The sequence below is a fragment of the Piliocolobus tephrosceles genome, chromosome X, assembly GCF_002776525.5.
Source record: "Piliocolobus tephrosceles isolate RC106 chromosome X, ASM277652v3, whole genome shotgun sequence".
Classification (NCBI taxonomy): domain Eukaryota; kingdom Metazoa; phylum Chordata; class Mammalia; order Primates; family Cercopithecidae; genus Piliocolobus; species Piliocolobus tephrosceles.
Window position 1 is genome coordinate 65,159,770 of NC_045455.1, and position 14,241 is coordinate 65,174,010.

Consider the following 14,241-nt stretch of genomic DNA (forward strand, 5'->3'; position numbering starts at 1 on the left):
GAAGGAGAAGCGTTCAGATGGAAATCCTCCAGTTCCCTGTCCCTCAGCCTACACAGCTAGCCTCCTCCGTGGCACCTCCCACTCCTGCCCCGTTGGTGGGAGAGGTGTCTCCTCCTATGCCTCTACCAGGGAATCTTTCTCTGTTGGTTTTCTCAGTGGTTTTTGGTGTCTCTGATTCTTATCCTCCGATGTCATGCAGACTCTAACCACTCCTGTTGTCAGAGGCATTGTGCCTTGCCCCTCCCCTGCATGCCCTTGTCCATGTATCACACTGTTGCTGGAGCCCGCATGCCCTAGCTATGTCCTGGAGCCCTGGGCGTGAAGGCTGAGACAGACCCCTTGCTTCCCCATGGGGTCTACAGGGCTGGTGGAGCTGGCCCTGGGCGCACCCTAGGTGAGTAGAGGAACTGACTGGGGCCACATGGATGCGTGAGTGTTCATGAGGCACAGGCTGGCTGCCGCGTGGTGGCACTGGTTTTGTTCTGGATGCTGGCTTTTAAATGATCATCGCAGTTGTAGGAATGGCAACTGAGATTTGAGTCCTTCTGGTGTTCCAGGCTCACTCCCCAGCACTTGCCACAGATCGTCTAGTTCCACTCTCTAGCTGTTCCGTGAGGCAGCACTGTCATCATCGCGGCTTTCCTCAGGAAGAGCCAAGTGCAGTGAGGTGGAGTAATATCCCCAGAGTCCGTGGCAGGCAGGCAACAGAGCTGCGATTGGACCCCTGGAGGCACCGAGCCCTCCTCAGCCACTGTGCTGTGCTGCCCCCAGACAGGACCCTGTGTGACAGCACCTGGCATGCTGGGCTCTGTTGTGCCATGGGTCTGCAGCAGTCACATGCCTGGGCTTCTTTTTTTTTCTCTTATAAATTAATTGCATGGAAGTTTCTGAGAAGTGAAAACGTTTAGACGGGGAGCCAGGCCGCTGGCAGCTGTGTTGGTTTTGACTCACGTTTCCTCCGAATCGCCTTGCTAGGGTCTTCGGTACAGTTTGAGGTGCCTCTGATGGCCCTGACTGCAGTTGCTTGGAACTATTCCAGGGATCTGAACAGGAGGAGAAGGCATCTGTCTCCTGACATGCCCACGGAGTGCGTGCAGCACCTGACATAACTCAGTTATTTTCCAAGAATGCCGATTCATGTTTTTTGGCTGGGGATACACGGCCTGACTACTACCATGCAACATGATAAGACATTATTAAGCTGGGGCCAGAAAACCAGAGTTCGTTCTGCCTTTGGCTCACAGTTTGGGTGTGATTCATTCCTACTTGCCTCCTGACAGCACACCCCGGGCCCACCCCTCTGTCCCAGGCCAAGGCTGCACCCACTGCTGCCTGGATTGCCACAATCTAGGCCTTTCCTGAGTTCAACCATTCTGTGCTTTGAGGTGCACTGGGCACTGGTCTCCCAGTGACTCTGCCTCCCACAGGGCCCTCCCGCATCTGGGCCTCTGCCTGTGCCTTTGGTCCATGGCACCATCTGAAGGCCCCCAGAGTTTCTCGCATAAGTCCTTCTTTCATTGAGGCTTGGGCCTCTTCCTCTGACTATCCCTTTGCTGGGGACACTTGTGCTTTCTCTTTACTCCAAGTCTTGGGTGCTGGCAGCGTTTCCAGGTGCTATCCGTCTGGCACACTGTAGTTTCTTCCCTTGCTGCTGCTGCTGCTTAGTCTCCATGGGCTTTCTTCTCTCTTTACCCCTTGTGAATGGTCCTTGGGGTTCTGGTGGTGGTGCCTCTGTCTGTGTGTGTTACACACCGTCACTGGGACGTCTGACTCTCCCGTGTCTTTGGTTAACAGCTGTGGAAAGCTCATTCTTAAACCTACATCTAGATCCCAGAGACTACCTGCCAGTGGGAACGTTTTTCTTGGGTGGCTGGTAAAGGCTCAGACTCAGCCTGTCTGTATTCTTCTTCACCTTCCCCCACTTTTTCCCCCCAAATTCCCCTTCCTTGGTGCCTGTCTGTCTCAGGGAAAGGCACCCTCATGCCAGCTCCCAGTGTGTCCTCTGCAATGCCTCCCTGCCCTCATTCACACATCTGCACTCCATCCTCATGCTTCTAGCACCTCCGTCTCTAGGGGCATCATCCACTGGCATCCTGCTGGTCCAGGCCACCGTGGCCTTGCCCCTAAAGCACCACAGCTGTCTCCTTATACTGCTTGCAGTCAGGTATCCATCCAGTATTTTTCCACATTCAAACCAGTGATCTTTCTGAAAGCACAAATTGATCATATGACTCTGTATTGGAAAATCCTTCAACAGCTGCCTGCTGTCCTTAGGATCAACACTACCTTCCTAACATGGCAGTGAGGCCCAGCGTCTGCCTGCATGCCTGTTGAGCCAAGCCTGTCTTGCCATCCCCTGCGTTGTGCTCCAGCTGCCCTGCACCACTGGCAGGTCCCAGGAAGGGGCTGCTTCTCTCTGCAGACCTCTGCACACATCCTTCCTTCCCCCTGAACTCCCTTCTTCCTCATCCTTTGCCTGGCTCCTTGCCTTCAGGGCTCAGCATGGAAATTGCGTCCTCCAGAAGCCTTTACTGATTCCCCAGGCCTGACTCAGCTATGGCTCCTCAGTGCTCTCAGAGCACTCAGGGATGTGCCTCAGCCGCCCTGGGATGTAAACATGGCAGGCGCTGAGATTCTCGCTAGTGGAATGTAACTGCTGTCAGATGTTAAAGAAACATATTGCACACATGGGTGTGCTTGATATTAAAAGGCTTGCACATCCCCATCCCCAGTCTCCCAAGTTGAAATTTTGTATTTTGTTTTTAATAATTGGTGGGGAAACAGATTACATATCATATGTAGACCAGTGACCATAACGCTGTAAGGTTTTTCTTTGTTTTCTTAACTTGTGTTTAATGAGGAAGGGGAGTAGAAGAGAGGAGACTAGCGAAGTAAACAGATTGCTGTCAGAAACTCAAAGATAAAGAAGTGCTGTGAAACAAACCACTGTCTTTTAATTAAGAGGGCTCCTGGCCGGGCGTGGTGGCTCAAGCCTGTAATCCCAGCACTTTGGGAGGCTGAGGCGGGCGGATCACAAGGTCAGGAGATCGAGACCATCCTGGCTAACACGGTGAAACCCCGTCTCCACTAAAAAATACAAAAAACTAGCCAGGCGAGTTGGCGGGCGCCTGTAGTCCCAGCTACTCGGGAGGCTGAGGCAGGAGAATGGTGTGAACCCGGGAGGCGGAGCTTGCAGTGAGCTGAGATCTGGCCACTGCACTCCAGCTTGGGCGACAGAGCGAGACTTCGTCTCAAAAAAAAAAAAAAAGAGGGCTCCTATCACTCAGCACTTGGAGAGGAATAGTAGATTCTGAAGAATAAATGCTATTGAGATTCACCAGAAGGAGCTACATTAACTCCCATAAAGGACTATTCCTCTTAAGCTGCTTAAGTTAGAAAGATATGCTTAATTTAGATCAAAGGAGAAATTCAAAGTTAGATTTAACAGAGATTAGCATTACTAAAGATTTCTTAGAAAGACACCCAATTGTACATTCGTGCCAATTTTAAGTCTCCTTACTGAAGTGGACATTTTAAAACTTAGTGATTAGGTTCTGCTGGAGGAGGGTCTGACCTTTAGTTCTTAGGGTCTTTCATTTCTAAATTGAATGCAGGGAGCTCCTCCTCCTGACTTGGGCTTCTCAGGCCATGTGGAGACCTCTGTGGGATGATAAATCCTCCAGTTTGTACAGAGGAGGCCTCAAGGGCATTGTTGAGCCTGGACTTCTCCATCGCTGGAGGACTTTAAAAATAAGCATAGAATATTCTTGGATTGTCAAGATCCTTCCCTTCTCCTGGCTCACTCAGCCACCAAACAGATTAACACAGGTATACTCCCAGCACTAAAGACTTCAGTCTTTGAAAGTCTCCTTTTCAGTGCTCCATTTATTTTGATTGCCATGATTGAACTTGCTGTGTGTGTCTTAATTGTCCATCTGTGTGTCTGCTTTTAGTTATGAGGCTATAAACCTCCTGAGAGGAAGGCTCTACTGTGTCCTGTTTGTAACCCCAGGCTACCCTGGTGCCTGGTACACAAGAGGCCAATCAATATGAAAATGTCAATTAAGAGATAATAAAAATCACCAGCATTCACCGGGCACTTACTGTGTACAGGTGCCATACTAAACATCTCACATAATCCTGGGAAGTAGCCAGACAAGCCTTGAATCCTCATAGCACAGAGACTGTTCCTAAACAGTTTTTACAAAGGAAAATATTGATGCAGATATTTAACATACCTACCTGCATATGGTAGTTACTAAGTTTTATATATTTGCACATAGCAACATTTTAATAAGTGGGCATGTATGTTCAATTTTGTGCTTTTCTAAGACATCTTCAGGTTTTGCTCAAATGGGGGTAATAAGACTCACCTTGTATGTTTCTGGGAAGATTCAGTGAGATAAAACATGTAAAAATCTAACACAGTTCCTAGCACTCAGTAAATGTCTATTTCTCCTTCTCAAATAAATGAGATAGCTTTTGTCCCTGTGGTAGTTTAAATATAGTCTTCATAGAATGAAAGGAAAGTGTAAAATAACCCCAGGGCCCTGCTTGCTTTCCATGTACGCTCTTCTGGCTTGTTCACCATTTGCTCATGAGCCAGTGTTACCTCTACAATTAATTCTGTTGGGCCCATGCCATGCTTTTAGTGAGCTGCTGCTGAAGCTGGCCCTGGGTCATGGGTGCCCTCCCTCTGGCTTTGTCTCTGTTCCTGCCGTCTTCTCCTCTCTCGCCCACAGAATCTCTGTCTCTGCAGGATGTGTCCCACCAGTGCACAGTGTGTACAAGACACAATCCCCACTTTAATCCACCCTCCCTTCTAGTGCTCTGTTTTTCTGTTCCTTCACAATAAGCTTTCTTTAAAAACGGGACTTTTGCTGTTGTCTTTGCCTTCTCACCCCATGCTCTCTCAGCCCATTCTAGTTGAGCCTCTGCCTTTACCAGTTTCTGAAGTTGGTTTGGCCACAGCCATCAAATAATTTCTGTATACCCTAATCCAGCATTGCTTGTGTTCAGTCCTCATTTCAGTCTCTCACAAGTATTTTCCCCTTGTCTGTTTGATTTTTTTTCTTTTTTCAATGTGTAACATTCACTGCAGCACACAAACCCTATGTGTAGAATGTGATGAATTTTATGTATATTTGCCCCTGTGGAACTACTTGTGCAGCGTTTGGTGCGGTTGGATGGGTGCTCCCTCCTCCTCCTCCTCCTCATTCCCACTCTCATTTTCCTCCTGTGTCAATGACTGGTCCTTCAGCTTCTGCTTAGCCTTCGGATGGTGGAGTGTCTCAGGGATGAATTCTAGGACCCCTTCTCTGTTTCTCCGTTCACTCCTAGGGACTCTCATGTGATTTCATGGCTTTAAATGCCATCTACATGTGACAGCTCTCAGGTTTGTTCTCTACCTCTGACCTCTTCTTTCCACCTTCCCAGAGAAGGCCTTCCAGTCTCCTCCTCCCTCTGCCACTCTAAGAAGCCCTCCAGTCACATTATCCTGGTTTATTTTCATCACAGCACTTATTAATATTTAATACCTGATTCTATCTTGCTTGTTGTCCATTTCCACCACAGAACTTGTCTTCATGAGATAGTAGGGCCTTTGCTGTGCCATTCACAGCTGTATCACCAGTGCCTAGAACAATGCCTGGCATTCAGCAGCTGCACGATAAATATCTGTAAATGAACGGACCAAATGAATACTCTTGCTCAGTATAAGCAAGCATAGTGTAACTAGTGTGACAGCTGGCCTAGAACCTGACCCGGTGACCGAATGAGTAGCCATGTGAGTGATGAGTGGCGTCTGTTGCAGGGAGGAGCAAGTCCCCATGGAGCTGGTGCAGCGGGGCGATATCGTCAAGGTGGTCCCTGGGGGAAAGTTCCCAGTGGACGGGAAAGTCCTGGAAGGCAATACCATGGCTGATGAGTCCCTCATCACAGGTGAGGTGTCTTGTTTCACGTTCCCTCAGGCAGATATCATAGCAGCTGTCAGGTCACATGAGTGCTGGATGGGGCTGAGCAAATGATGGTTGTCTCTTTCCTACTTCTAGGAGAAGCCATGCCAGTCACTAAGAAACCCGGAAGCACTGTAATTGCGGGGTCTATAAATGCACATGGCTCTGTTCTCATTAAAGCCACCCATGTGGGCAATGACACCACTTTGGCTCAGATTGTGAAACTGGTGGAAGAGGCTCAGATGTCAAAGGTAATGAAGACATTTTTAAAACTAACTTCATCTTTCTCGTTTTAGAAATTATGTCAAGAGTTCTGGGAAATCAGACAGTTTTATTGAGTAGAGATTGATTAGTAAATGTGGTTAAATGAGGGAGATTATCCCAGTCCTTATCAATGCTTGTGGTGGTTTATTTCTTCATAGATTGTAATTTCCCATGGTCTTGGTGTTTTATTTTCATAGGCCCCCATTCAGCAACTGGCTGACCGGTTTAGTGGGTATTTTGTCCCACTTATCATCATCGTGTCAACTTTGACGTTGGTGGTATGGATTGTAATCGGTTTTATCGATTTTGGTGTTGTTCAGAAGTACTTTCCTGTAAGTTGAATGCCTTGGGCTGTATGGTGGTTGTGTTTTAAATAATCTACTGACACTGATCCTGTTCTTTCATCTCTTAGATTCACTGGGCTTTAATTATTCATTGCATTTTATTTGCTTGCTTCTCTTATTGACAGCAAAATCTAAGCCAGAGCAGGATAAACAGTCACTCTCCTTCTGCAGGTTTCTATTAAAGTTCTCCTTTGCATTCTCCTTAGATAATTTTCACAGACACCAATTGGTGCTCAGTTGTAATGCTTGAAGCATTTATAATATGTATTATTGGTCCCTTTTGAGTTTATGAGGCATACGTCATAGAAAATAGCTCACTTTAAATGTCAATGGCATGATAATATTATTTAACACATTTTAAGAAAAATATGTTTTGTTGTATATATTTACCAGTACCATCTTTGACCTCCCAGCTTCCCAAGTAATGTGAATCGCTTTTTATGTTTTCTTATTTATTTATTTATTCATTTGAGATGGAGTCTCCCTCTGTTGCCTAGGCTGGAGTGCAGTGGCTTGATCTCGGCTCACTGCAACCTCCGCCTCCCAGGTTCAAGCAATTCTCTTGTCTCAGCCTTCCGAGTAGCTGGGACTGCAGGTGCATGCCATCACGCCCAGCTAATTTTTGTATTTTTAGTAGAGATGGGGTTTCACTATGTTAGTCAGGCTGGTCTTGAACTTCTGACCTTAGGTGATCCGCCTGTCTCGGCCTCCTAAAGTGCTGGGATTTCAGGCATGAGCCACTGCACCCAGACGTGAATAGCCTTTTATAGTAAATGTTTTCTAAACATTGTATGTGAGGCAATGGCATATACATTTTTTAGTTTAAAAAAGTGATTGAAGAACACTATCTTAGGAAATATGGTTTTATTAAACCCTGGAAAAAAAAAAGAAAATACAGGCCACCCCTCAAAAAACGTATTTTCTTGAGGAATAAAATCTATATTACATCTGTGATTCTTAGTTGGGAGCTATGACATTTTGTGACTGGGGGGATGCTGCTAAACATCCTTCAAGGCACATCACAGGCCCCTACGACAAAGAATTATCTGGCCCCAAATGTCAGTAGCACTGAGGTTGAAACCTTGATAATGTACTTAAAAAGCTAATGGCACACTTAGAACAGTATTTGGTACTGTTAACGGCACAATGAGCAGAACGGTGAGCGGTAACGTCACCGTGAGCGGAACAATGTCTTTACCTTATCTTATTCCTAGCCCAGTCTAATGCTTGTTATACCATAGAACCATAGAATAAGAAACCAAACTGGGTGTGGCGAAGCACCTGTAGACTCAGCTACTCAGGAGGCTAAGGCAGAGGATCATTTGAGTCCAGGAATTTGAGGCTGTAGTATGCTGTGATGGTGCCTGTGAATAGCCACTGCACTCCAGCCTGGGTAACACAGCAAAAAGTACAAATATGGAATGGATAATTTTTTTCTTTTAAAAACAATTCTGCACATAATTAAAAGTATATCAAATATTCTCAGGACACATGTCATTTACTAGGATGTCATTTTCTCCCTCAAATTTTCCATCTTAAATTGAAAAATGTTCAAGTTAAACACTTTCTGACATCTAAGGAAATTCAGTGCTCTTAAAAGTAACTTACAGATATATTGGTAGAATGTGCCAGTGGCTATCCATGGCACCTGACCGCCTACAATTTCGGCTTTTTCGGGAGAGCAGTGCGTTGGCATGTGGCCATGGGAAGACTCAGTCCTAAACAAGTTGGAATCTGTGGCTTTCTGCTGTTCCATGCCTTTCCATCTTACTTTGGCTTCTTTTGTTTTTATCTGCAATATCAGGGAGGATGCTGGCAAACGAGGTACTGCATGTTCCTTTAAGATACTATCATCTCTCTGCTGTACGAAAGTCATTGTAGAGAAGGGCTCATGGTAACTTCCAGAAGTCCACCCAGTCCTGTCAGAATGCCAGGTGTGATTTTGACAAGAATTAGTGTGTTTTTAAAAAAGATTACATAATCTTTATCTCTAAAAATTTTAAACAATATATCCCTCTACCTAAATATAACTGTTTCTATGAAAATTAAAAGACCCCTTTAGTAATATATCTTATTTTAGACTTTCAGAGTGAAATAATAAAATGTAGATGGAAGCTAAGGAGGTTGTGGTCCATAGCCTTACCCTAGACAACTGTGCTTTTTACAATAAGTAAGCGAACATAGTATCTCTTGATTATACTCCATAGCCACCAGCCATTTTTAAAAATAAACCGAGATAATTCAAGCTCTCAGAATACAAATAATACCAAGTGTCTGGAAAGTAGACTCATATTTTGTTTGTCTTGGGTTACAAAGAAAAACTAGTGAAAAATGCAGAGAAGAAAACAAAGATACCTCCAAATCATATCCCTAGAAGTACTTTTTTTGCACATTAGTGGATACCTTTCCAGTATTGTTGTAATGCTATATTCAGATACAGGCAGAGATTTTTGCATGAATAAATCCAGCACATGCCATTTTGTACTTGCTTTTTAATTTTGCAATGCTGCTGGTACCTTTCCATGTCAGTAATTGTAGATATACATCATCATTCCAACAGTTGCCTCATATTCTATTATATACACCACAACTACAATTTAATTAACCAATCTCCTATTGTTTCCATTTTTTCTCATTACAAAAGCAAAACACTGTGGTAAATATTCTTGCATCTTTTCTCATTTGTATGATTATCACCTTAGAATAGCATTTTTAAGCTTTCCTAATGATGAAAAAAATAACGATAATAGTTACTGTTTCTTAGATGCTGCTCCTATGCCTGGTGTTATGTACTGTGTATATGTATATGTTTATATGTATATTACCTCATTCAATCCTTACCACAATTTATGAGCTATGCATTATCATCTCCATTTTGTGTATGAGGAAACAGGATCTGGATCTGTGTGGTCCATCTCCAGAGTCTGCTTTCCCCTGTCAAGGGCTTTTATTTGACTCTGCTCCTGTAATGCCTCTTTGAGGGAAACTTGTAGGATGAAGTTGGATAGCTGGGATGTGGTGAGCAGTAATGTGTTCTCTATGATGGCAGAGCAGTGCAGAATACCATCTGTTTCCTAAACCCAAGTTTGTCACGCTGTGCCCAGTGCCCCCCTGAAATGCCCTTATGTGATTAGAGTTCTGGGAGCTTCCTTATTGAACTCTCAACCTGCCTCTGACTCTGTCCTGTTTTCAGAACCCCAACAAGCACATCTCCCAGACAGAGGTGATCATCCGGTTTGCATTCCAGACGTCCATCACGGTGCTGTGCATTGCCTGCCCCTGCTCCCTGGGGCTGGCCACGCCCACGGCCGTCATGGTGGGCACTGGGGTGGCCGCGCAGAATGGCATCCTCATCAAGGGAGGCAAGCCCCTGGAGATGGCACACAAGGTCAGCCTGTACCACGGCTTTCCCCGTCCTGAGAGATGAAAGTAGTATCTGTTTACTATTTCACATTGAGGGAAAAGCCTAAGAGCCACTCAAGACAGCAGTGTTAATTACATAGAATAGTAAGTCAAGTCTAACTAGGAATAACGACAGTAGCAACAGAGTAGCCACCAGTCATATAATGAAACACTATCAACATTACTTGATTTAATTGCATTAACAACACTGTGTGGTAGGTGCTTATCATTCCCATTTTACAGATGAGGAAACTGCAGCAGGAGGAGATTAGGTTACTTGCCCAAAGGCCTGCAGCTAACCAGAGGCAGAGCTGGGATTCACACCCAGGTAGCCAGGCTCCAGGACAAAAGCCCCACCGTGACATCTGTGGGATTAGTGGTGGATTCTGTGACCCCGGGGAGTGAAGAGTGAGTGACGGTGTTTGTGAAGTGTCTTCCTTTTGCCTAACTTACCTTTGGCCTTTCACACCTGCACCTATTTAATCAGCATTTGCTGGGCACTCACTGCATGTGGGCCCCACACTGGGTTCTGGCGATGGTCATGGTTTCCAGCTGCCAAGGAGCCCACCAGGTTAGGGGGAAAGACAGTGAAAAAGTAAATAGCAAAGCTGAGTGAGGATTACGAGATACTGAGTATTGACCGGTGGTGCTTGATGCCCTGGGGACACCTGAACAGGGGCCAATCCTAGACTTGGGGTGCTGGACTCAGGGACGAGGGTGCTGCAGGTGGTCAGGGAAGCGAATGCGAATGTTCATCTGAGACCTTACTGTTGAGTGACAGCTGGACAACGGAGCTGGGGAAGAGTGTTCCAACACGGGGACAGCAGGTGGACAGGACCTGTGGAGGTGGAACTTCCCCTCCCCGTGGTATCCCCGGCATCTAGCCTGAGATATCGAGTGCATTCAGAAGTTATCTGTTGAATGAGCAAATGTGGAACTGGAAGAAAAGCATTGGGAGAGAGGAACTAGAGATGAGACTGTTGAGGGAGGGGCCAGAATCCAAAGGCTGAAGATTTAGTAAAGGGTTCTGAATGTTACCCTAGAAGCCACGTGGGGATGGCATACCCACGTGATGTGACCGGATCGTGTGTTGGGAAGATCATTCTGGCTGCATAGTGAAGGATGCACTGAAAGCTGGCAAGAATCTCTGGAAGAAGATAAGTTAAGTGTGTTGAAGAAAGGCCACCACTCAGCATCAGAAACAAAAAGCTGAATTATTATTTGCACAATTGTAAGGGAGAACCCTGCATAGAACCCTGCTGTGGGACATGGTCTGAGAAGAACAACCTGCTGGCCTTAAATGGGTTCAAATTATACACTTCAGGGATTACTGGACTTTCAGAAGCAGGGCTCAGGGCTTGGCTGGCCCTGGTCATGGAAGTGCGGGTACCTGAATATAGCCGCTGCCCATATCTGAGCCCAGAGGTGTGGGGACTCTGCAGACTGCCGTTGACCAAGTGTGACCAACTTAAAACTGGCTCCGGGGGTTTGCTTGTCATTACGGCCATAGAGTAGTCCTTTCCTTTGTTGAACTCAAGAGTGTGAGGACTCTATTCCCAGTAGCTTTTGCACTTAGGCAGGCAAGAGGAAGCTGTGGTTGGGCTCAGTGGATGGCAGTGGACAGGGAGGCAGGTGTCCCTCAGGGTCCTGACTCCTGACGTGAGGAAGTCTGTGGATGGTGTCACTGTTGGGGGGACAGTGCTGTGCCATCTCCTGTACAGCCAAGGGTTCTGGCTTTGCCTAGTCAAGGTCAAGCCTCAGTGTGGCTGGTTTGACTGGACACGTAGGGAAACAGTTTCTTTGCAGTGGGAATTGTTGAACCCTGAGATTGAACGACAGGGGATCACGTTAGGAAGCTGTGCAGGTGTCTTGTTTCCTGTCTGAGGCAGGTTGGGTGAGGTTCTGCATCAGGACTATGACTGTGGAAGCCCCTCCATCTGTATTGTGGTCACTGAGTTGTGGTTGTTTTTGGCAGATAAAGACTGTGATGTTTGACAAGACTGGCACCATTACCCATGGGGTCCCCAGGGTCATGCGAGTGCTCCTACTGGGGGATGTGGCCACCCTGCCCCTCAGGAAGGTTCTGGCTGTGGTGGGGACTGCGGAGGCCAGCAGCGAACACCCCTTGGGCGTGGCAGTCACCAAATACTGTAAAGAGGTACGTGGACCTGGGCATGGCCCTGCCCTCCCCACCAATGCTCCTTGACTCCTCACCATGTCCTTGTCTCCTAGCTGCCCTTGAGCAGGCCTTCTCTGTGTGGTCTGGAAAAGCACTTAGAAGGCCCCTCTGCAGCAGGTGGGGATAGGGCTCACAGTCAGCCCTTGCCACAGTTCCAGGTTATCACAAAGGGAGTTCAGTGTCGCAGGCATTTGCTGAACATCACCAGGCACCAGGCTCAGGAGAACAACAGGAGTGGGATATGAAGTCTACCCTTTGGAAGCTCACAGCCTTGGGGAGTACGGGCAGTCTGGAAACTCAGTGCTTTCACAGTGCTTAGTGCAAGGGGACACAAACATGAAGAAATGGGAGTATTGGGGTGGGAGGGAGAAATCTACTCCCCTGGGAGCACCTGGGACAGAGAGGAACCAGCTGAGGTAAGCCAGAGCGCCCAGCCGGTTCTTGGCACTTCGTGGAGAAGCATTGCCCTCTTTCGGTCTCTTCACATGAAATGTTCTGTTTTGTTTTCTCTTAATTTCAGTCTGAATATAGGGGCAGCAGAACGTGTCACACAGAATATTGTCCTGACAATTTTTAAACAGCCTGAGCAATACTGTTAGCAGTCAATGTAGAAAGGTGATATCGTTGCCTTGAAAAACAATTGACAACTCTTCCTGGTCAGAGGCTCTTCCAGAAAGCTCATTTCTAGTTTTGTCCTTCATGTAGGGTCAGACAGCCCACTGTTTCATACCTCTCCCTTCTGATATTCCAGGGAGAATCTTGCTCACCCTCAGTCACCCTTCATTTGTTGTATGGTCTGGAAAACCACTTAGAAGGCTCCTCGGCAGCAAGTGGAGATAAGGGACTCACAGTCAGCCCTTGCCACAGTTCTAGGTTATCATAAAGGGAGGTCGGTGTCACAGGCATTTGCTGAACATCACCAGGCACCAGACTCAGGAGAACAACAGGAGTGGAATGTGAACTCAACCCTTCAGGAGCTCACAGCCTGGGGGAGGACAGGCAGTCTAGAAACCCCAGCCATTCCTTTCCCCTGCCACCTTGTCCCCTCCTCCTCCGGGGTCTGATATACAGGCAATTATCTCTTGATAGCCTCAAAGAGCTTTGTTAACACTACTTATTCCATTGTTTTTATGAAATTATTTGCAACATAAAATTCACTTCTCCCTCTCTTTGGCACCTGCACTCCTCTTTAATCTGAGGTGTTTGATATGAATTGCCTTTTTCCTTTCCATTCAGTAACCTGTTCACTGTCATGAGGCACCCACCCAGGGAAACATTTTAGGCTGTTTAGTCTCATTCAACTTTACAGCTCTAGTATCTTTACCAAAGGAGGGAGAAATAATTACTAGTCACTATCTTAACCTTTCCCATCCATTCCACCTCCCTCTCCTGCTTTCTCTCAGTTCCCGCTTTCCACTGTTCTCTTGCCACCTTCACCCTGTGTCCCTGTCCTGCCTACCCGTCCCTCTCACTTCGCCCCTCTTGGCTTACAGGTTCCTCTCCCTCTCTTTCCACCTTCCCAGGAACTTGGAACAGAGACCTTGGGATACTGCACGGACTTCCAGGCGGTGCCAGGCTGTGGAATTGGGTGCAAAGTCAGCAACGTGGAAGGCATCCTGGCCCACAGTGAGCGCCCTTTGAGTGCACCTGCCAGTCACCTGAATGAGGCTGGCAACCTTCCCGCAGAAAAAGGTATTGCTGGCCTCTGTCTCTGCAGCTGGTTCAAAGAAGAGGTGGACCAAACCAGAGAGCATCACGTCCAGCAGTGATGGCCTCTGCTGTGCGGTGGACGGTTCATGGCTAAGGCACCCAAGCCTGTCTCCCCACCCCCAGGAAAGTTTCTCTCATGTTCTTGGGTGCATGTAAATTTTGTTGCTTATGGCTGCCTTAAATTCGTAGAGCATTGTTTAGCTGACCCGTGATTTTGATTTGTCTCTTTCTTATCCCAAATCGGTCTTGCTTCTCATAAGCCACAGAGTTGGCAGATGGGAATTCCACTTTTGTTCTTCCTGTTTCCATCCTGTGTAGTAGAACTCTGGTATTTACCGAGCAGGCAGAAAAAGTCAGGGAAAGCAGAGGGAAATGTCTGCCCAAGCCG

General features: G+C 46.8%; 1 protein-coding gene across 1 annotated transcript in view; it reads left to right on the forward strand.

Annotated features, from left to right (window-relative positions):
• The window catches only part of ATP7B (ATPase copper transporting beta), an 80,587-nt gene that overhangs the window by 57,137 nt on the left and 9,209 nt on the right, over positions 1-14,241 (forward strand). The window contains exons 11-16 of the mRNA XM_023187415.1: positions 5,813-5,940; positions 6,051-6,205; positions 6,416-6,550; positions 9,756-9,950; positions 11,940-12,122; positions 13,667-13,835. Coding sequence (XP_023043183.1) covers positions 5,813-5,940; positions 6,051-6,205; positions 6,416-6,550; positions 9,756-9,950; positions 11,940-12,122; positions 13,667-13,835 — 965 coding nt within the window. The remainder of the gene's footprint in view (positions 1-5,812; positions 5,941-6,050; positions 6,206-6,415; positions 6,551-9,755; positions 9,951-11,939; positions 12,123-13,666; positions 13,836-14,241) is intronic.